Genomic DNA, 23,307 nt, shown 5'->3' on the forward strand with positions numbered 1-23,307 from the left:
GTCAACACCAGTTGAGGTCTTTATTTCTCTAAATGACATCTCAAACCAGAGCTACACAGATAAATTCCATTTTATTTATAAGAGTTACCAGGAGGTCATTGTGCATGCACAATGTATATAGCATGCTAAGGAGGAAGAACTAAATTAAGGACATACTAACACAAGCCAGTCACCCATTCCTGCTTCCATCTACTAAACAAAAAAACTAAAAAAACAAAAAACAAAAAAAGTTTTTTTCCTGTTCGTTCAATTAAAAGGAAAACTCCATTCTGCAAAAAATATATTAATTCTTTTCATTTGAATTCAAAAGATATGCAGGCTTTTCAGTAGATTACAAACCTACAGCCAGGTGTCCATTTCTTATAATTCTCATTAAAAAAGCAGAGTTTTAAGCATAGCTCCTTTCTGAGAGAGGATATTTTCTCTTAAACACGAGCAACAGGCCACAGTATAAAACCAAAGGGCAAACTTCTTAACTGTCACTCCTAAAAAGCACAGATCTAACTACAGACATCCAGATCTATACAGCTGAATCAGAAGTTGCATAAGGAAAAAGGTTTTGTTGTTGTGGGTTTTTAAGAATATGCAGCAACTTACTACATGTAAGTACCTTCAGTCAGCACTGGCAACACAAAAGGGAAGTCACATTCACAGAAATGTAGGCACATTCAGGAAGCTTCTACTTCACAATATCTACACTTACCAAGACACCCTTCGCTGCAGTGCACCCTGTATTACCATGACATTTACTTTTAAAGTTTTCCATTCCCAGCTTCGGCCACATTTTACAGAAAATATTTTTACAGACATGCAATATTATTAAATTTTATTTGAAACAACTGAGCACAAAAGCCTTCCTAGGACTACTTTCACTAACTCTAACGCTAAAGAGGGAAGTGCTAAGAGAAGTTACGAAAATCCCCAAACAGAAAGACAAAATAGAAAGGCCAAAGACAAAAAGGCCAAAATGTGTTATATCCAGCACAGCAACACTTGAACAGTCATATTGCAACAGAGCTCCAACTTGAAGAAGTACGTTTGAGGCACATTGAGAAGAGTGTAGTTTAAGAACAGTGTCAGCTCTCTCCTCGCATGCTACCCCATACACAGGCGTGTGCAAGGCACTTCCCGTATCGGGCCACATGCATGTCCAAAAAGCAACAGAGAACAATTTACAGGCTGTGAAAGCACACCTCTCTTGGACTTCTATTTCCCCTCAAAAAATCTTGTAAAAGAGCAAATAACTACTGAACAAACACAAAAGGTCAGAGGCAACAACTTCCAAATAACTGGCATTGCCCCAAGCCATTAGAACGGAGTTATGCACAGGCAGATGACAAAGTTTCTGAACCTAAATTTCCACACCCCAAAAAAACCTTAGCATCCCGGTTGAGCTCTTTCCCTCTGAACAGCCAAACCCTAGCCGCCTCTTTCTGCTATCAACACCAGGCTGGCAGTAAGAGCAGAAGGAATTTGTTCACTGCAGAAAGTAAAACACAAGCAAGCTCCACCACGTGTGCAGTGTTAGCTGTACAAGCGAATGGCTTTCAGCCAGCTTGACTCCTATCAGTCGCAGGCAGGAAGAAAACCAGACAGGCCACTTAAGCAAAGGCTTGTTCACTGTGGGATGGCAACAGAAGATTTATTTGCACAATTGGAGCCATTATGCCAATAACTTCTGTTCCCTGACACCCTTTACAGAAATCCACATGGTTACCTTCCCTCAAAGGAAAAAGTTACAGCACAGAGATAATTAGAATACACAGCAAGGGTCCCAAAATGGCTGAGACCATGTGAATTTAGATACAAGTGTGTAAAGAGAAGAGTAAAAACTGCCAGTATGCGAGTGGCCTCAATACAGACATAGTATGGGGTTGTTAATCCAGCATCTAAACCAAATTCCAACAGTAATATCGTGTCCTATAAAGCTAATGCCACTACTTTAAGTGTATTATATTATGTATAAAATTCTTAAGTCTTGTAGGAACTTTACAACACCAATACTTCTTTTGCAATCTATACATGATCCAAATGGAAGCCCCCAATGAAACCAGGTATATAAGGAAGTGCTTGACTTTTAACCATACAGATAATATCACTGACACGTTCACTGGTTTAAAGTTACATCTTTTACTGAACTGAGATAAATGTAAATTCATCTAAAGTCTGTGAAAAAGAACAAAGAAAATATTAACTGGACATACTCTATCAATTCATTTAAGGTCAGGGGAAAAAAAATTAACAATATAGAATTCAAAAAGTGCTTAAGAATAATGTCAGAAGACTACCAAAGTAAAAGTGACCAACAAGAAAAAAGCAAGCTTCTAAAATGATTAAGAAGGATAAGTTATTCTAAGAAGCTGTGATAAATTGGAATAAATTTATGTAGAAACAAAAATAATAACACTAGGTTACCTGGCAGAACTTAAAACAAGATAAAAGCCCCAAAAATGATGTAAGTGGAAAATGACAAAGTTGACAAAAATTAACAAGTTTCACTGAATTATCAAATGCTCACTGAAATTCCACGTGTTTAGAGATAACAATCAAAACAAAGACTAAAATGTTTTGGATAAAGGAAAATGAGAGACTCCTTTCCCTGAGAAATGAGATTATACCAGAATTAAAGATTCAGCAACCCACGTCACAGCCTCAGCCCATTTGTGTACCGAGATAGAGCAGGATCAAGGAGGAAAGGCGGTCAGTATTTCAGTGCTCACAGAAGCGGGACACCAGATACCTCTGGTGCTTTCTCACTTCCAGTTTGTTCATTACTACTGTTACAGAACACAACACTGTATTTCACAAGTCTAAGCACGCTTTACATTTTAAGCTTTTTTTTTTTTTTTTTAAGGAAAAGAAAAAGACACTGTCCTCACACAACAGATACAGATACCAAATCTGCATTTCACAGAATCACAGAATCAATCAGGTTGGAAGAGACCTCTGCCATCATAAAGGTGCCCAGGATTTTCAAAGAAGAGGTATCAGACTTCCAAGAAATGAAGTCATTCCCTATCTTGTTAAATTTTACCTGAATAAGTTCAACAAACTTCCTAAGAAGAAATAATAATATAATTCTCAATACTGTAATTCCAGATGCATGCCAATTAGTTCTACATATTGCATGTGTACTTCAAAGATCACTTCCAAAAGGACTGGAAACAAATATATTTTTTTTTTTAATCTGTCTGCATTTAAAGTCAACATGAGGTTTCAGAGGAAAAAGTGGGCTAAAAACATATTTAAAAGCCTATGCCTAGGCCCATGAGAATACAGTCTCAAAACACTAAATCTGTCACTGGTTCAGGGGTGACTGCAGACACTGCTGTGCCTCCCAGTTACATTTTCAGTTGTACATTTACAGAAATATACATGTGAGAAGAACAAGTGATTTTTAAACGGAAAAAGATTTGAAACTGCTTAAAGGTGATTATGACAATCTTCATTTGAGGCATTCTGGAAGAATACATATACTGTAAAAGTGAATCAAAATGTATTTCAGAACACAGTCACTATTCTTTTATTCATATTCATGTCCACACCACTCCATGTATCATGTATTCTTTTCTTGTACACACACACACAAAAAAATACCACTTCTGCCAAACACCACTGTATCAAAAAAATTACAGCGCCAGGAACAGCAATGAAAGAGAAAGTTACTGAATTGTCCCTGGGCATTTTGTCTATCAAGACATGTTAGAAAGATTAACTGAAAGTGGAAAACACAACACAGAATACAGTGTTCAGGACTTGGCATTCATTTGGTTCATACTGTACAAATGCCTGGAGGAATCACATGCTCCTAGAAGCAGTTAACTACATTAATTACATGGATGAAAGCAAGCCTAGGACAATGCAAATGACCAAATAAAATTTAAAAAATATTAAACATCAGCCGAACATCCAGACATATTCAAATCCACCCTGTGCAAAATAAGTTAACTTTACTGTTTTTCTTGCTGCCCAATGGCAATTATATTAAGAAAGTTTTAATTATGATATTAATACTTACTATTAGAAGCAGCATCACTAACAAACCGTTACAAAAAACAATCATTCTTTAACAGCTCATGTTTATTTTTCCTTGGAATTGAGAACTAAGTTCACATTAAAAAGAATTAGTTCAGAAATTGAGAAGTACTCCACATCAAGGCCAGAACAAAGACATCCCCGACTACCAAAACCAGTAACAGAAACCTGGTAGTGGAGAGTAGCAAAGCACATGGGAATGGACGTGGCCTTCTGCATGAAGAACGCTAAGGGCAGAGTAGTACATCTCTATTTCCCAGCTTCAAAGTTAAACCCTATTCTTTACAAATGTTGACACTCCTAAGCTTTGTTCTGAGTTTTTGGAGAACACAATCCTGACAAAATAAATATGAAAGTTGCTTTCATATTCTGTGTCACTACCACGTAACTCAGACAAATATTCTTCAACAACAAGTTGGAGAAGACATCTATCCACAATAACAAAACAGTGAAGCATCAAACGTATACCTTGCACATTAACAAGTAAAGTGGTAAGAATCCCTAAAGTTTCTTGCACATCAGGCACGTGGAAAAGCAAATAACCTTCCCAGACTAACAGTTTGAACGGGACCAATCTCCTGGGCCCCCCTAGAAGATACTTCTACCTCCTGATTTCCCCAGCTTTCTGTAGCTCCCCAAATACTAGCTTCAGTGCAAACATCCTACTTCTCAAAAGATGGTGTGAAGTTTAAAATAAGTACCTCAAATCACTTGAACTTCAAAAAGATGAGAAAGTAGACTGATTTAAAAAAAAAGTTTCACAACAAGTATCACATTCAGAAGTTGCTGAAATGTAACCTATAAATTGGGGTGAACAGTTAATTCACCTTCCTAAAGGAACATTTAATTCCTTAAATTGGTTCACACTTTCTCCCCCTTCAGGGTTTTCTAAAACATTGTTCCTGCTAGCTATATCAGAATTTCTATTTAAAGTAAAAGAAGAGAACAAAGTTACAAATTTTGGAACACTTGTTGTTCTTATCCTAACGTGGTCGATTTTACTGAGGCTTATAGAATGTAAAGCACCTTTTTTCTCCAAAAGCTAGAACCAAATATAAAACAAGTCATAACATGCTAGTTTGGCAAAATACACTACTTTAATTTCACGTTACAAAGGATTGTTTGAGGGCCAAGGCATTGTTTTTCCCTTAAAGGGTATTTACGTACAACGTAGGTTTTACTAGCCAAATGTAATTGAGACCAAAGCACACTGTTAGCATGTAATAGTTTTCAAAATATTTGTAGCTCTTGAAGTCTTCCCCTTTGACATGTATTTACTCATCAGTACTTCTTAAACTTCCTCTCGCATACCAGAATGATGATATAAGAACTGTGTACTTCACAAAAGGCTCTATTTAATGGTATACAACTATTTTTATGACAGAAGAAACAAACAAGTTAAAAGGCACTTCAGGGGAAGGAGAAATTAATGTTTTGAAACTAAGTTCTTCATGATCATTAGGTTAGATCGAATTTGTTTCATAACTTTAAAACACACTCTGTTCTAGCACAATTAGCTTTTCTGTCTCTGTTAAAGCATAGGTTCTGTCTACGACATCCCATAGGGTATTTATTAAGTATTCAGAATACAGGCACAGTAGCAAATGCAGTCACATTTAACACAGCCTCATTTCTTGTTTCAGTCAGAGTAGGTTTTGTCAAAAAAAGCACTTGATTTTTAGACGACTTGTTACCATATCCATGATTATTAGATCATGGCCATAGGCTAGACACTAGTACATATATCCAGCTGTCAAAGTGAATTTAATCCATTAAACACAAAGGATAGCTATGGACATGGCTGTTTTCTGTTTATTTATCAGGAAACCTTTTCAGACTAGTAGTTTTCTTCCTTAAAGAAAATCAGGCAAATATATTTATCTGTGCTTTCTTGTTTGGATTAGAGTTAAACAAAATTTAGAGAAAGGTGAGGCATATGTAATCTCTGAAGGTGTGCTGAAAATTTCTAGAACATCGCTATGAGTCCTACACCGAAATTTGCATTTCCACATTTTTAAGTAACAGAACTTGCATTTAAAAAGCTGTATAGTAGATTCTAAGAACTGAATTGAACAAGAAAAACCCATAAACTTTATCAACGTAAGTAAACGATTGAATTAAACAAGCAGAGACACAGAAATTATATACAAAAGGAGGGAGTGGATATTAACACTGAAAATATGTGCAAGCTAATTTAACTCTGCTTAGGTCATATGAAGCTATTCCTATTAATCCATTCAAAGTCCACCATTTCCCTGAACTGAGGAAGTTAAAAAACAGTTACTGTCTATTCTACAGTGTGAACACTAGCCCTCATTTTATGGCTGGAAACTGGAAAATAGACATGAAAAAAAAAGCAGTTCCTCAAAGGGACATAGGAACTATGCAGCAAGATATGAACAGAAATTTTGCCTTTTAGCTATGTCCTTTAAAACTCCAGATTACCCTCTCTTCATTATGCAATAATACAATCTTGGCAAAAGTTTTTGATGGAGATATTAATGCCTACTTTATCTTATTTAAATTACAAAAATAACAGCACTAAATACCAAGTGAGTAATAATATGTCCTAGAATTTGCTATTCCCAGTGAATTTCTAGATATGAATTTTCATGGAAAAAAGTCATTAAGACAAAAAAATTTCACATTTTGAGAATTTTGCATTTTGTTCATAATTCAGTATTCCATATCCCTATAACTTAACAGATCTGATAAAACAGTAGCATCGATGGAAACAAAACCAGAGGATATTGAAAAGTATTGAATATCTCAAGATAGAAGCTTGTTACAGGAATTACATGAGCGGCTCATTTCATTTTAGAATCAGTCATCCAAGTACAAAATTATTTCAGAATTAGAATTTCAAAACATAAATACCTAACTACTCATACTAAACTAATTTAAAATGTTATCTTTGCCAAGCCTGACGAAATCAGGCCAGTATAAATACATACTTACATATTCAGAACACAATGAGCTTATCTCAATGTATTTCAGTGAACCTATTGCCACAATCCCAAAAACAGTGCCTACTCAATCAGTATTAATTGACTCAAAGGCTAAAAGGACACATAAATAGAACTTTTGTTGGAGCCATGAAAGACCTTTTTTCCCCAAACATGACTTGAAACCAACTGGCATAACAGCTAGAGGAAACTTGGGTTATTAATGTTGTGTTTGTTACCAAGGATAGCTAGAGAGCTTCAGTACATGTCCGCTGATGCAGCATTAAATCTGCTTAAAAAGGGAAAAAAACAACAAGCAGACACCTTGCAGAGTCTAATTCCCTTGGTTCACACTCTCAGTGTAGTCAATGCTGACCTCTCCTTGCTACAGGATCTGGTCACCATGCCAAGGTCACTTACACCATGACTTGTCTATCCAGGTTAGACCAACATATGTAGAAACCCTAAGTAACAAGTCCTGTCTAAACTGCTTAGAGCAGCAGCTCAGTAATGCTTCCCAAGGCCAATCCAACCTGAAGCTATGCTTCTTTCCTACTCTGAGAAAGGGGCAAGAGGGGGCATGGATTAAAAAACAAAACCCACGCTAAAGATCACTACTATGGCACATGCACACATTTGCTACAGCAGGCAGAAAGTTATTTTCAAGTACAAATAAAGTATTAATTATTTCATTCTTCCTTAACCTCACTTGGAAGGAGAAAAAAGAAGAACGAAGTGTTTGTTTAATTCTCATCTATATCTACTATTTCAGAAAAAGTAATAAAGCTAAAGACTATGTTACATAAAAAGCTGCAAAGGATGGAGCAAGCTATATGGGTAACTTCAAAATTTTTCTCTTCTAGAGGCTCTTTCAGGAATAAAGAAACTCTTAAACACGGAAATCCCAGTCCACATGAAAGAATATGCTGTACAGTGTTAATCACATTAATTGTCTCCTGAAGACTTAGAAAAGTTTTCACTTTTTCTTTCTATTCCTCAGTTTAAAAATTGTTTGGTCTGTTTAAATAAGGAAAAAAATTCACCAACTCCATCCTCACAGCACACGTAGAAATGGATGTTACTGCTGTCTGGAGTACCCGTGCTATACAAGTTGCCTCTGAACTCCTACACTTCATCTTGGGGAAGAAAACCTCACTTATCAAAAAAAATTATATACCTGATGGAACACAAGAAATTCACAGCCTTTTCTTAATCTGATAACAAAACCACACTCTGAGGAGGAAATATTTATACACAAAGATCTATCTGTGTTTGCTGAAAAAGGGATCCTAAGTAAGGTATATTTTCCAAATAAATACAGAACTATACATTTCCACAAGTGATTCTCCCCCATTAGTGTCACATTTAGGGTTCTGTAACATAAGCAATATAGGAGCAAGGCAACTATTTCACTTAGAAAAAAAAGAAAACATGAAGTTGAAAAGCATTATGAATAAAGCTGCATATTTCCACAACTGTTTTGCAGTGACCAAAATCATGGAGGAAACTCTCTAAAAATATATTTTCAAAGTACTAAAAGGGACAAGTAGTGTAGGAAACTATGAAAGTCACACAGTGATACTTGTGCAATAAACACTAGTTAGCTGTTACAACAGCTCAATCTATATATGCATTCAAGCTAAGTATGTTAAATATAAGAATTGTTCACAGCATAAGATTTTTAAAAGCTCTTGCTTTACGAACAGGGGGTTCAACCAACAATTAGCTGTGAAAAAAAGAAACTCGTGTATTTTAAAGAAATCTATACTTCCTGTTCTTTTCACTACAGCTATGTGCTAATACTGACCAGGTACTTTCAGATCAATGCACCGAGCACTTTAGGAGATACAACAGCTCTGCCAAGAATCCTGCCTTCAAAAGGACTTTCATTGCTATGGCAACAGCATGTTCTCCAGTATCCAATTCAGAGACAACCTATGACACATACATGAGAGATGGCCAAACTCTGACTGATGCCTCACTGCAGCACAAGTCACATTGTCATACACATACAAGTTTTCACTTGCAGAAATAGAAGGTACAAAACAGGTTTTTTTGATGATAGTTCACAGGGCACTCAGGCTACCTACAAATAAACAGCTGCATCTAGGAGAAAAAATGCCATTTGCTTTATAAAACAAATATAGACTATTCAAAGGCCAAAAGGAATAGAACCATTAGCATAGAATATAAATTACATTACACAGCATCTCCCATATGCAGGCATTTACCTCTTCTCTGATCCCAGTTTCCTCTAACAGGATGGGGGAAAAGGAAAAAGGAAGTGTTAGTACACAGTAAAAGCAGATGACTGAAGCTGTTATTCAGTACTCAACAAGTATCTTGAAAAAAAGTGGGTTTAATGAGTATAACGGTAATGCATAAATATAAACTCTGGTTTTACTACATCACTCAAAAAAGTGCTCTCTTATAATGCTTCACCTTCTAGCCAGAAATGTATTCCGTAACGCACAGCGTTGACATGACTTGAAATTTATTCACCTAACATGCAGAGTTTTAAGCATTCATGCCATATATATCACTCTCATATTTGTAAGACTTTGCATACTACTACATCAGGACTAGCCAGTAATTCAAATCATTAAAAAGGATAAGAGGGAAATTTAAGTTCCATATCCATTTCTGCACTTTTATTACCAGACAGTTTTCAAAAAGTAGACAAAAACCAGCCCTGTTGTTGCTCACGTAAGTTCATTCACCCTAGATGGTCAGATATATCTCTCCTGTAACACAATGAGAAATGTAACAACGTGGTTGCATTCTTCACGTTCCTGGCAACCCTAAAATAGTTTAGCAACCTTTAAGATTACTTCTGGTTGTACAGTACAGTGTTCATATACTGAAGACTAACATACAAGCAGAAACTTTTTGTAAAGAATCACAACCTTTAAAATTGTGGTGGAAGAGAAAAGATGAAATTAACTTTTATAGAAGTTGACCACTTCCCACTTTAAAGGGGTTAACTTACAAATAGGGAAAAATAAAAGGTCCTTTCACCGATTCATGAAGGCCTGAAAGACTGTTGGGAGAGTACGTTCTGCCGAGGATACGGTCTCCCATCCTTTAAAGCCTCTCTCTGCTTCCTTTTGAAGTATCAGGCACTATTTACCTTGCTTTGCAGATTATTAAAAAAAATTCCAAATGAACTAATGACATGAACAACTGAAAGGGAAAAAAGATGGGGGTTTTGGTTTGTTCCAGTTTTTACTGAGGTTTGGATTTTTGGGAGTTTTTATTTGGATTTTGTTTTGGTTTTTTTGGGGGGTGGGGGTTTTTTTTGTTGTTGGGGGGGTTTTTTTTGAGTTGAGAAGCTTTTTAAGTTCAATATCTTACAAGCACTTGCAATAAAAATATCTAATTCCGATGTTCCTGTCATAAGTAACATTGACAAAGTCCATGCTCCGTTTTTTTTTGTGTGCTTATTACTGTCCTCTGGCAAGGGAATATGATATCAGAGATATTTTCAAGGTTACCAAAATAAAAGCATTACACAGAGCAGAGAACACATGTCAGACATTACATGCATTTATACACATAAAGTGCAGTGATGTGCATTTCTTTTCTAAAATCAAATGAAGGGAAAAATTTCTGATTTACTATGCTATTCAATCACCTTGCATCTAAGCATCACAAGCACTAATCTTGCAAAGCCATACTACAAAATACAGCCATTTGAACTCTGCAGCAGTAAGCACCACGCATCACTTTTAGAAATATACAAAAGCTTTTCATTACTCCAAAACTCGGTCATCTTCATTAAAGCACCATCTCTTCATAAAAGCCTTGGCTTCATTTAGCATTCAGGAAGATGAAAAGAGCAGCTACCCTCCTTATGGATTACTTCTCTATTACAAGAGAATGTTTTGCACTGTCAAAAGCAAACATTAAAGGATTAAATGATATTGTCATTTCTGCTCTTGTTTATTTGCAGGTGGCAGTGAACAGAATTGCAAAAGAAACAATAAGTGATTATTTTAAGCTGTGTTCTTTTGCAAGGATTATGACTCATGAAGTTGCTGCATAAAGAAACCTGGAATGGGATAGGTGTCGCACTGAAAATCATCGAAAAACCACAATATTAAAAATGTTTGTCCTACAAGCAAAGCTGTCTGGTTTAATCATTTCACAGAGTAGCCACAATAGCTCTTGGGATAACACCAAGGCAATAGTATCTTGCATTCAAATAAACAAAAAATAAAAATATAAAGAGTGAATTCCTTTCTCCTACAGAAGACTAAAAATACTTTAGGATTTTCTGAAGTGTATTCATCTCCACAGCATCCTACTAACGCTAATGCAACACAGTAAAAAATTCAAGAGATATTTGGTTACAAGACATCCCTGCAGCATGCAAAATGCAAAATCCAATTACTTTATCATGGATTTACCTACAACTTTTAGGCTTTAAACATGTTTTCCCATAGAACTAGAGAAACCAAGATTGCAAAGCAATGTTATTTTAAATTAAACTCTTTAAATTTTTTGCAGACATTATATGCTAATAGGCATGAATCTCAGTAAGTTTTATGTTTCACTAAATCTGTCTGGTTCCCTTCTTATTACCTCAATTCAAGTAAAAAAAACACTTTATTTTTGACTTTTAGATAGATGTTAAAAATGCAGATAGTACATACAAAAAACCATCAATGTGCATTCAGTTTTTATTTTAGGTAGGACTTGGAACCATTCAATACACTAAAGATTCTGTCTCTAAGACCTGAACATGGAAGAAGACAGGAAGACTAGAAATCAATTCACTCACCAAAGACAATTAAATACATATTACATTAGCAATATATTTTGGTCATACTCTAAACAGAATAAATACAGACCAAGTTCTTGTTTACATGGAATTAAGGGTAAACTTTGGTTTAAACTCAATTTCATTTAACACACAGAACATGCACATTCACGGTCTGATATTCATTGGTATTTTACCCACAAAATGTACACAACTAGAAATGACCAAATTTGGGGTTTTTTTTACTAGGTACGTTTTTCTAACAATTAGTTCTGCCTATTCATCTTTGTATTTAAAAGGGGAAAAAATACACAGTCTAAAATGTAATTTTCACAAATCGAGGCTGAGAATACACTTCTATATAAAACTCCAACCCAGACTAACTTAAGTTTCTCCGCATTGCCACTGCTTCATCCTCACCAGCAGCAAAGAGCTCTTTCAGAGACAAGGCACAAACAGAACGTTTCCTGCAGTTTTGTTCATGCAAAGGAAAGTAGAACAGTGAAAGCAAGTGGTTTAACTTACTGCTAGAACTCCACGTAACTAACAACCTGATAAAGACAGAGAGATATCACCGTTTCTGCTGCTACAACTGGTACGGAAAAAACGAGTCTGCAGTACCAAAAAAGCAGACTTGAAAAGCGTAACATAAATATCCCACATGCTTACAAAAAACAATATAGGCAATGTCTGTAGAACTTCAGGAGCAAGAAATCAGGTCTACTGCAACAAACAAGATTGACTTCAGAAAAAACTTATTAGTTCAAAACTGTCAGCTACATGTAAAAAATATCCACCTATTTTCCACTTACCAATAAAGAGAAATTGTGTGCAACACCAGAAATGTACACTTTTTAACCTTCTTTTTTTAAACACAATTCTATCGCATGAGCAGTTTTTTGAAGTTTCCATAGCCTAATGTGGAAGAGTGTACAACTTCCCTGTCCAAGACAAACCTTACTTAGTTTTATGCTAAGGTTTTACCAGCATTTCTAGAGAGCATTTACCCTACTAACAGGGCTTTTTTATCAAGTCTCTTCGTTTTTCATCACCATTCCAAGTACTTCTTTAAAACACCAGCAACAATTATTTTGATGTGATCAAGCGAGATTTTTCTGCATTACATCAGTAAGAACATGAAGTTTATTTCATTTAAAGCAATTTCAGCTCCTCCTTTAAAAAAAAAAAAAAAAAAAAAGAATCTAACAAAGTCCTAAAGATTGATTGGGTACATTTTAGCCTGATTATCCTCTGAAGACAGTGAGATATTATTAAATATAACAAAAGCTGCTCTTTCTGATCATTCTTGGTATTCAGTTAACATCTTCACCAAAAAAGTATGTCCTTTATGTTTTTGAATGTTGTGTTTACAAACACAGCTTTGTATTGCAAATGAAAAAAACAAGGCACCCATTCAAGACAGTAGAAAAATTATCATTATCTCATCTTAGACTCATAATAGAAAAAAAAACCTTGCCCCTACAACCATGAGTAAATAATGGATTGTAGTATTTGAAAAGTCCACAAGTACTTCCAAATCATCAAGTTGACATATACAATAGAACTGTGGACTTATAAACTTTCATATTAATAAAAAACCCAACAAATTGAAGGAGTGGTCATCACTACTTAAGATGAAAAAAAAAAAAAACAAAACAGAGATGAAAAATACCTTTCCTGTCCTTAGAATGATAATTATGCACTGAAATAATACTTTTCCCCCTTTTCTTACAATGCTTAAAAACCAAAAAAGTGATTAAGGTGTACATACAATTTAAAACTAGTTATGAGTGTTCAACAACAACCTCATCAAATAATTTACATGCAGAAGAAAATAGTGCCTTTTCTTATTTCTTTATTTATTATTTAAATTTAGTGACTTCCTCACAGGAAAACATAGAAAACTAATCAAGTTTTGCTACATACTTCCGAAGAAGTGCTAACACACTAAATTAGACAATGTCTCTAAAAAAAGGTTTTTAGAGAACATACTTCATTCAGTGAATTTATTTATTGAAACGGACTTTTCAAATATGATGAACTAGTATTTATTTTGAAGGAAATTTAAGATAGACGACTTATATCACATAGATCACATCTGGCTCTATAATTTAAGAAATTTTTTAAAGTTTCTAAAAATGCTCAATGCTATTCCCTAAAAACATAATCCTTTAACATTACAGTACCAAAAAAAGACAAAAAAAAGAACTGCATCTCCACGGTCAAGAAAAGTCTGCTCAAGAGGTCTAGTAAACAACTCAAGTTCATGCACATCTTCTGATTTTAAAAATAGTCTCCACAAACTCCAATCTTACTAAGTGATATGGTATTATATTAGTGCCTTAAACATCGTTCTGTTCATAAATAAATACATACCATTTTCAACCATGAAAAATTACATGATACCTTTAGCAACTTAAAGAAAATATATTTACCAAGTTTCCAGTACAGCATATAGTTGGCTAACAGAAATCATATAACAGTATCTATAGGCTCAACCATGGATAAAGTGGAATTATCTGAGACAAACAGCTGTCATACCAACTCGATAGCAAAAAGACTAAGGGGTTAAGTCCTCTTTGTGTGACAGCTGGAAAGAAGTAGGGGGAAGGAGAATCTTGGCACATATGTCCCCCAGGTAACAAGTGATAGGATGTGATAGGACAAGAGGAAACGGCCTCAAGTTGCACCAGGGGAGGTGTAGATTGGATATTATGAAAAATTTCTTCACTGAAAGGGTTATCAAGCATTGGAACAGTCTGCCCAGGAAAGTGGTTGAGTCACCATCCCTGGAGGTATTTAAAAGCCAAGGGATATGGTTTAGTGGTGGACTTGGTAGTGTTAGGTTAATGGTCGGACTCAATGATCTTAAAGGTCCTTTCCAACCAAAACGATTCTATGATTCTATGTATGAATGACAAGCTTTTACCACAAAATTCCCTTGCCAAAGACCAAAAAAAGACCACAAACAAATAAAACCAAAAAACACCAATCTTAGCAAAAGCTACAAACATAATAAAAGTTCTACAGTAATTAAGGGACTGAGTACAAGTTCAGCTGCCATTAAAGGACACACAAATATGTAAGAATCTCATTTATACTTCTTTTTAAAGAAAAGGAATTCCTCAGAAATTCCATGCAATTTCTCCTCAGTCCCTTTTCAGGATTCTTCCTCCACTTCACCCAAACCTTTAGTCCTCGTGTTTACATTTACATCAACACTGCTCTCTGAGTAAGTCCAAAAATACAGCAACATGCAATTTCAAATCGTGTTCCTTCCCACATGCCATTAAGACCACTCGGCAAAGCATCTGGATACTCTTCATCACTTACAGTCAATCAGAAAAATCTGGCAGATCAAAGAGCTACTGGCTGGGGTGGAGGGTGATGGTGGGAGGTGTCCCATTGGCATCAGGAAAGGACAAGGCACTACTGCGACCCCAGACCTCCTGGGGGAGGTCTGACATTGCAAAGATCTTCCTTGCATTGTGAGACAGTAACGTTTATATAGGGATTGGAGGTTAGATGCTGTGCTTGTAAACACAGTGATCACATCGCTGCTCTCACCCAGGGAAAACTAATTGCTGGAAATAAGAGATGAAGCTTTTGAAAGAATGCTTTCTACATGCCAATACAGCAAAAGTTACAGTTTCCTGTATTAGCGGTGTCAAGTGTATCTCTAAACAGAAGACAAGCCAAATGCTACTAAAAATTCTAAAATTAGCTATTTAGAAGACAGCAAGGAATTTCTCAACAATTGACATGAGCTTCATACCATCACCCTAAGTGATAACAGCCATTTCAAAACCATAGCCAATGTCAATAAATGATGGACATACATCTACTTATCTGCTCACCAAGCTAGATTCGGAACGCCTAGCTGCTCCAGTAACTTTTCCTTTTTTCCTGGTTGTTTTTTTTTTTTTTAAATCACAAAACCCCCTCAATATCCACGTGACCATAAATCTTGCGAAAGACCGTCTGCTTTAAAGTTGGGTTATCAGTTCCCTCCCTTTGTCCAACATTTTTTTCCTCCTCCGTTTTCTTAATCAGGAATATGGAAGCAGTTATTTAGCCCTTTTATATGCTGTACCTTTCAAGACTGTCCATGGAGTAAGTATCTGATAGTTTATCTTTCCAAAGGCAAGTGAAGGGGAAGAGGAAAAGAGACAGCAACAGTGAGACAGAGGCTGCCAACAGGCAAGCTGCAGTCTCACATATTTACTAGCACTGTATCACCCTTCTAGGCTTCTAAATGCAACAGGTGAGGGATCCAGACTGAAATCTTCATCTCAATTGCATTTGGCCCATTTGAAGGGTAATCCATGGGTCTCCCCTACAAACAACTAGGGAGGAAAGAAGCTACGGACACCTTTCTGATTTCGAGTATGAGGCTTCTACAACTCTTCCCAGGCTCTTCAGAAGATGACAGAATTTAGCACACTTCAGACCCAAGATGAAACACCAGGTTACCAGGTCTGCTGGTTCACTTTTAATGGAGCTAGAAAACAAACTACATATTAAAAATAAAAAAAAAAAGCCACATAGCTGCATGACTGAATGTTTATTTTAACAGGCCACCCTACATTTCTGGTATTTAACAGACAATAAGCTTATCTTCTTCTGAACAGCAAACAAAAACATACAGGTTCCTAACATAATTTGTATGACAAAATCAGAAATATCCTGAAATATAAGCCTTCCAGGTTTGTTTTGGTTTGTTTTTTTTTTTTTTTATTTAAGAGAGTCTATCATGACGTAACACATTGTAGGACAAGACTATGTGACTACATGAGACCTCTCCCTAATTCAGGGATTAGGAGCAGGCACTAGGAATTCCCTATACCTCAATGGAGGACTGCACCAGAAACACATATAGAATGATATCAGAGAATTGATTCTTCTTAGGAATCACAGTTCTGATAAAAAGAAGAAAAAATAGTGCATATTGAAAGGTTAGGAGTACTCATTTGCATACATAAAAAGTCTCATCTTTCTTCAGTTTTCTCCAAGGCTGTGATTTGGCTGTCAGAGTTAAGAGTGCCTTTTCTCTACAACACTTGCTGTAGATTAATGAAGGCAGCATTTAAAACACTGCCCATCCAGGTAACTCTCAAGTTTTTTTGTTGGGATTTTTTTGTTTGTTTGTTTGACAAGGAACTGCTGATGCAAAACTAAACAGGAAATAAGAGTTTACAGGACTGACAAACAGTAATCAAGTCAGGTTTTGCTCATTTTGGAAACACTGCTTGGCAACTTAATAGACCTGCTAAAGAATTGCCATTGTGTCCACTCTCAAGACACATGGCCTCAATTTAGGGACACTCAGGTTAATGGCAGGCTATCAATTTTACCGGTCTTTGCATCAAGCTACTAATTAGTGGCCTATCCCAATCCATTCCTTACAAACTCAGTACATGAGTAGACAGAAGTGGAAAGGGCAGCCTCTTGAATTTGCATAAAAGGGGAGCAAACTGATACAAACAGATACCTAAACAGAGACATTCGGAAGGTTTTTTGCATGTAGGTCTAGTATGAGGAATGTCTGGGTACACACAAGATTTGTGCTCAATGCTGTCCACACACAAATGTCTGTACTCATTTTTCATGAACTTCAGAAGAATCTTACAGGCAAGAGAAGTGTCATATTTGGATGACTTAGCTCTTGAACTGTACCTCTTACTTTAAACTCTTACCACTTTGTTTTCTGTTAGACATCCACATTATCTTTCTTCAGCTTTTTGACCGATACCTTGCATGTGCACGTGCAGAGCCACATGCAAAAATAATGTTATTGGTACAACGAGGAGGCAACAAAAATTGAAGATAGTAGGCCACACAGGAAAATATTGTCTCAGCTATATTCTTCTTTAACATCTAAGAAGTTATTTGCAAAAGAAAAAAAAAAGGGGTTTATTTCACGGTACCACACCTGAGATTAAAAAATTTCATTCACAGGAAAAATTGAAATTGAGATCAAACCTACTGGGAAGCATAAGAAAATTGCACTATTATTGCCTATGGCAGGCACCTGAATATTGTGACTGGATTTTAATGAAGTTGCCATAATAAATAAAGGGCATTGGGCAAAATGGGTAACCATCCAGGTTTGTACTGGCATACATTTTGTGGTTTTGACAAAAGCAAAACAAAGCAAAATTTCACTGTAAATCATAACGGTGATTTAACTGTTAATATAGTACTGTTAAATATATTTAACTGTTAAATATAGTGATTTAACAGTTAATATAGTACTATTAACTATAGTAGCAACACAGAAAAAAAATAATTTTAAATAAAATCTGCAAAAAAGCCCAGTTAAAAAGCCCTATAGAGCATATCGCTGGCCTTTGCCTTCTCCTTCTAGGATTTCTAAGACAGAAATGGCTTTATCTTCACAAGTTGGTTTTGGATGAGAAAAGAATGGGAAGTTCTGTTTTAAACAAGAGGTAATTACAACAGGTATGACAAGGAATATTTTGTGGCTTAACTCACTGACTTACTTATCAGGTTACTTTTCCAATATGTTTATTTTCAACAGTAGTCTGACCAAGTTATTTGACTTTATCAGCCACTTACACGACTTACTGTCATAAGATACTATGATATATCAGATTAGTTCGCTTATTTCATCTGCAGCTTTCATTCATAACTGATTGACCTGTAGAAAGCAAGCCTGCCCCAATACCAGACTGCAGCTATCTTTTAACCAAAACACAACGTTCATGTTAATCCACGACAGTATTTTCTTACGAATTCTAGATATCAGTCACGTTAGCCATTTTATTTATGCAGCCCAGTTACACATATATTTTTACAGCATAACCAACAGAAATATTGCAGAATTATACCAGATCAAGCTTGTTACATCAGAATTAATAACATACACCCCCGTATTTCCAACACTTCACGAAGTCACACATGAAAAACAAACAGAACTTAACAATCCTTGAACAGCAACTGATTTGTCCTTTTAATCTGGGGGTCTGGGGGGTGGCAAGGAAAATGCATGAGCATTCTTTCCTTCTAAATCGGATTTCCCAGAAATATACAGTCTTAAGAGCCACAGAGACAAGCAATTGATGTTCACCTACTTAATGGGGGCCATTAGGCTGCATCTTGAATCACTGATAGGTGTTTTCAGATTTGTTTAAGTTTATATGAGAAAAAGGGGGCTCTATAATAACAAACAATAAACACATTCTTATTCCACCTAAGAAAAGGAAAACTTTCCTTTAGTATGCTTGTAAAGACATCAGAAAAATAAAACAACTGAGATTAATGGGACAGTGAAGCAAGCTTCACTTCTTTAACTGCCATCAAAATCACAAAGAGTCTCTGTAAGAGGGAGCATCATTCCATATTCAAAGAAAAAAAATTTAAGAAGTACTTTATAGTTATCTGTGCATACTGTGCTTTTCCATACTAGATAGCTCAAAGGAATAAACACGTCCTCCTTCCATGTTTCTCTTTAAAAAGTGGCCTCTAGCACTAAAAAAAAAAGTTTTCAAACATTGTTTGTCCTGGAAGTTACAGAACACTTGAAATTAAAGCAAGAGCACAATTAAATCAAGAGTGCTAGAAATTATACGTCTATACTTCGTCAATGATCTCAACATAGTCTTTCTACAACACTTAACACTGACTCAGAACACAACTAATATAGAAGTTTGTCACCTCTCACTCCTGCAGAGTAATCCCCCTAGGTCACGGCTTAGGTCGTAACATTACAAGAATTAAGGCATATAATCCCACTAACCAGTAAATCTCTACAACTAGAAATGCTTTGAATTAAAACCCACAACTATATAACATTATCTTTTCCAAGGGGAATTCAGTTGAGGCTGTAGCTTGTTTGACAGCTGTAGTGTATTGCTCATGACTGGTATCTATGTGGAGATATACCATACTGATAAAGAAATTCAAGTAGTCAATAACACTATTTCTCCCAAAAAGCTAAGTATGCTCCCTCTTTCTGAGCCATTCAAGGAAAGAAGAAGAAACATTACCTACAAACAGTGCAAGCTGCATTACCTAAGACTGATCTAAAAGCTAAACTAAAAATTAAATCTTTATTATTCAACAGAAAATAATTCTACTTGTTCAGGAAAAGCAAGGGGAAAGGGACATGAGATGCTCAGGTTGTGCTCCCTGCAATAAGTTTTAGCTGCCTGAATGTTTCTCAAAAGCTTGTCTTAACAGACAACTGTCTTGAATATTTGTATCAAAAAAGAAAAAAATTAACTACATTGCATGTGGACTTGCTGTCTTACTATGGCCAATAATTTACACTTGACGTACTTTCAAAGAGCAAGACAAAACCACTTATACATTTTAGGAGAGAAAAAGTACAATGCTTCAAGTATGTTACAATTACAACATTTGCTACATATTTTCATTAAATTAAATGTGGGAGTCTGAAGAGTTTGCAAAATTATACAATTCAGAAGTTTCAAGATGCTTTTAAAAACCCCAAAATTCTAAAGTATCACTAAAATGCAAGGTGTCATTTGGACTCTCAAAGTAACAGCTCTGACAATGTAAGAAGCAAACAGGGGATGTTACTGCACAACTTCAAGCAACTACTTCATTCCTCTGCTGGTATTCTAAAAATTTATTTTCATTAACCTTAACTAAAAACACAAAGATCACTTTGTTGTATTCATAAAAACAAAAATATCACGTCACCGTATTCACAGAAAATAAGCATACATAAAAAAAGAACAGAACACATTCTCAAAAGGTTACTTTAGTTTCTCTTTTGTAAGTAGTAATAAAGATACTTTGTATCATTCTTGTAAAGGGTATCTATTTAAAAATTGCACTTACTTGCTATTACAGGCTTAGCTTAAAAGTCCCTGAGAACAGCCATTAGGTGGACCTCAATGAAAAGACACCGAAGCCACAAAATACATGCAACATGTAAAGAGTTACTTGTTTTCCATATACACTGATAAAGGTTCAACATGAGAGAATTCTATTGGTAAAGACTTTTGAGTACTACACAGCACTAGAAAATTCTATCAGCCTTACATTTTCCTTAAGAACCACAGTTTAAAATATACCCTTGAGTCAGGAGTATTTCATTATTTGGCATTTTACTTAAGTGTTTTCCCCTTTCATACGGGGGCTAGGAAATACTTCAATTGAACAGGTAAGTTTGATTTTATCAAACAAAACCAAAGCAGCCATTCATTTTTAACATAACAGATAAACAGACAACTTGCATGTCAGTATGACTAGAGATACTTAACACTTCGCTGTACTGCGATGAGTAGTCTAGGGCATATAGAGGAAAACTGTGCTTAAAGTTAACAAAATGTTTTATAAAGTCAGATCAAAACAGCACATCTCTAATTAATCTGAATGTCTTATGAGACTATGTACAAATGTAAGATTACCATACTTTGAGCACATGAAGACTAAGCTAAAACATCAAGACCTAGTTACATGAACTTTATGTATCTCAGATGCATCCTACCTGATCCACTGAACTGGCTGCTTCCTAGCGTAGTTGGTCTGGTTTTCCCACTATTAACAGGTGGGGAAAACATCTGCAAAACAAGAAAAAAAGATGCATTTACATTGACTTTGAAACTCTGTGCTAAATTACTAATGTAAACTTTTAAAAAAGTTAACAGGAAACAATTATTTGATTCATTTTTCTGCTAGAAAATATACAGAATGTAAGATGCATGTTTAGACCCAAAAAAACAACAAGCTAAAATACTCCTTGCAATTTATTAATGCAACTAAAATCTCTTTTCTACATGAACACAACTTAAAAAATTAAGAGGAGACCTACTACTACTATGGCAATTTAAAATAGTTATATATCTTAAATTTTGCTACTCAAAATATATTTCTTATTAATCTGTGAGTTTAAAGTCACTGGATAAAAGACAGCTTTTGAGAGGCAGCAGTTTTCTATTATGTTTATAAATCAATAAGTTTTTTGAAATATGTTGAAAGTATCACACAGAAAATACCTATAATTTTCTAAGCCACAATTACTGTACAAACTATCAATGAATAACCTCTGTTACTTATGGGCATTAAATTTTCTTTTGGTTTAAAAAAAAAAAAAAAAAAAAGAAAAAAAAAAAAGCCAAAGAGCCAGTGTCACACACCAGCTTAACAAACGTTAATTATTAGATTATGCCACCACTGGGGCAGCCCGATTTTAACCAGTTAAACCAATTGAACCAGCTGGCGTTACAGTATTAAATCTGGAAGTCTAGACATTACATCAAAGTTCAGGTGTCCAACTTGGCCGAGACGGACCCAGCCAAGACCCGCACGCTGCTGCCCCTACTCCTCACTTCGCTTTACCACGCAGAAGTCACGAGAAGACCTCGGAGAATATCCTACCGCACTGAAGTCCAGCAAGTCGCTCAGTTCCTTGTCAGTTCCTATAGCGGCCATCCTCTGCTGCTGGGAATTCATCTTCCTCCGCTCCTCCGATCACCTTCGAGGGCACAGGGGGAGAGGCACACGAGTACTTCACCACGGGGCTGCTGCCGACCCCCGACACTGGGAAACCGGCCCCTAGCGAAGAAGGGCCTCTGGTACCTGCACCCCTGAGGCGGGGGCGGGGGCCTCCCGGGGAGCCCCTCCTCACCGGGGGGACCGACGGAATCAGCAGCGGCTTCCCCAAACTAACCAACTCTCCTTAAGTTTCCTCAGGCTCCCTTTTCTCCCCCATTCCACTTCTCCCCCACCCCGAGCAAGGCACAGCCACGCCGCAGCGGGGCCGCCGCCAGGAAATAGGTCCCCCCCAGGCAAGCGAAAGCAAACAAACAGCCGCGGCCCGGCGAAGTCCGGAGAATTAGCGAGAGATTAAGTGACTCACTGTCTCTGCAACAATGGGGCTGACGAGCGGGGCTGGATGCGCCTCAGCAGAGCCATCGCCGCCCCAGCATTACCGCCCACCGCCTTCCCCGCCCGCGGGCCGCGACCGCCGCTCCGCGCTCGGGACCGCGGCGGGGCGGGAGCCGCCCCCGCGCACCGCACGCGCACACGCGGCGCGGGGCCGGGCGCGCCGCCGCCGCCGCCGCCGCCGGGCGGGTGGGGGGGGGTGGAATGCGCGCGCGGCGGGAGGGGGGGCTGTGGGAAGGAGAGGCGGCGGGGTCCGCACCTTCCCTTGTGCCCGGCGGGCGTCGCGGGGGAGCGGCGGGGGCGCTGCCGCAGCCCCGCTCCCCTCCAAGTTTCGGAGCCGCCCGGCGCGCCCGGGCCGGGGTCGCGGCCGCCGCGATCTTTTATGAGCGCCGGGAGCCGCGCGGCGGGTAACGCGCGCCCTGAACACCGCCCGCGGGGACTCGCTCCTGCCCGCCGCCGGGCGCCGCAGCCCGCCCGGGGTTCGCGGCCCGCCCCGCCGCCGCCGGAGACCCCGGCACGCCACCCCGCCAGCCGGGCGGCCGCCCCCCTGGCTCCCCAGCGGCGCCTCCTCCTCCTCCGCGGCCTCCCCACCGCCCGCGCGGCGGCCCCCGGGCAGCCCCGCTCCCGCCCGGCCGCGGCCCCCTGCCCCTCGCCGCCGCCTCTGCCCCTGCGAGCACCCGGCCGCCG

General features: G+C 37.6%; 1 protein-coding gene across 1 annotated transcript in view; it reads right to left on the minus strand.

The window, feature by feature from the left end:
* Positions 1-23,307, minus strand: part of TCF12 (transcription factor 12) — a 168,939-nt gene that overhangs the window by 145,423 nt on the left and 209 nt on the right. Inside the window, 2 exon segments of the mRNA XM_068410665.1 lie at positions 21,224-21,296; positions 22,114-22,210. Of these exon segments, the coding sequence (XP_068266766.1) occupies positions 21,224-21,296; positions 22,114-22,188 (148 nt within the window). The 5' untranslated portion in view covers positions 22,189-22,210.

This window comes from Nyctibius grandis, chromosome 11 (genome assembly GCF_013368605.1).
Source record: "Nyctibius grandis isolate bNycGra1 chromosome 11, bNycGra1.pri, whole genome shotgun sequence".
Classification (NCBI taxonomy): Eukaryota; Metazoa; Chordata; class Aves; order Nyctibiiformes; family Nyctibiidae; genus Nyctibius; species Nyctibius grandis.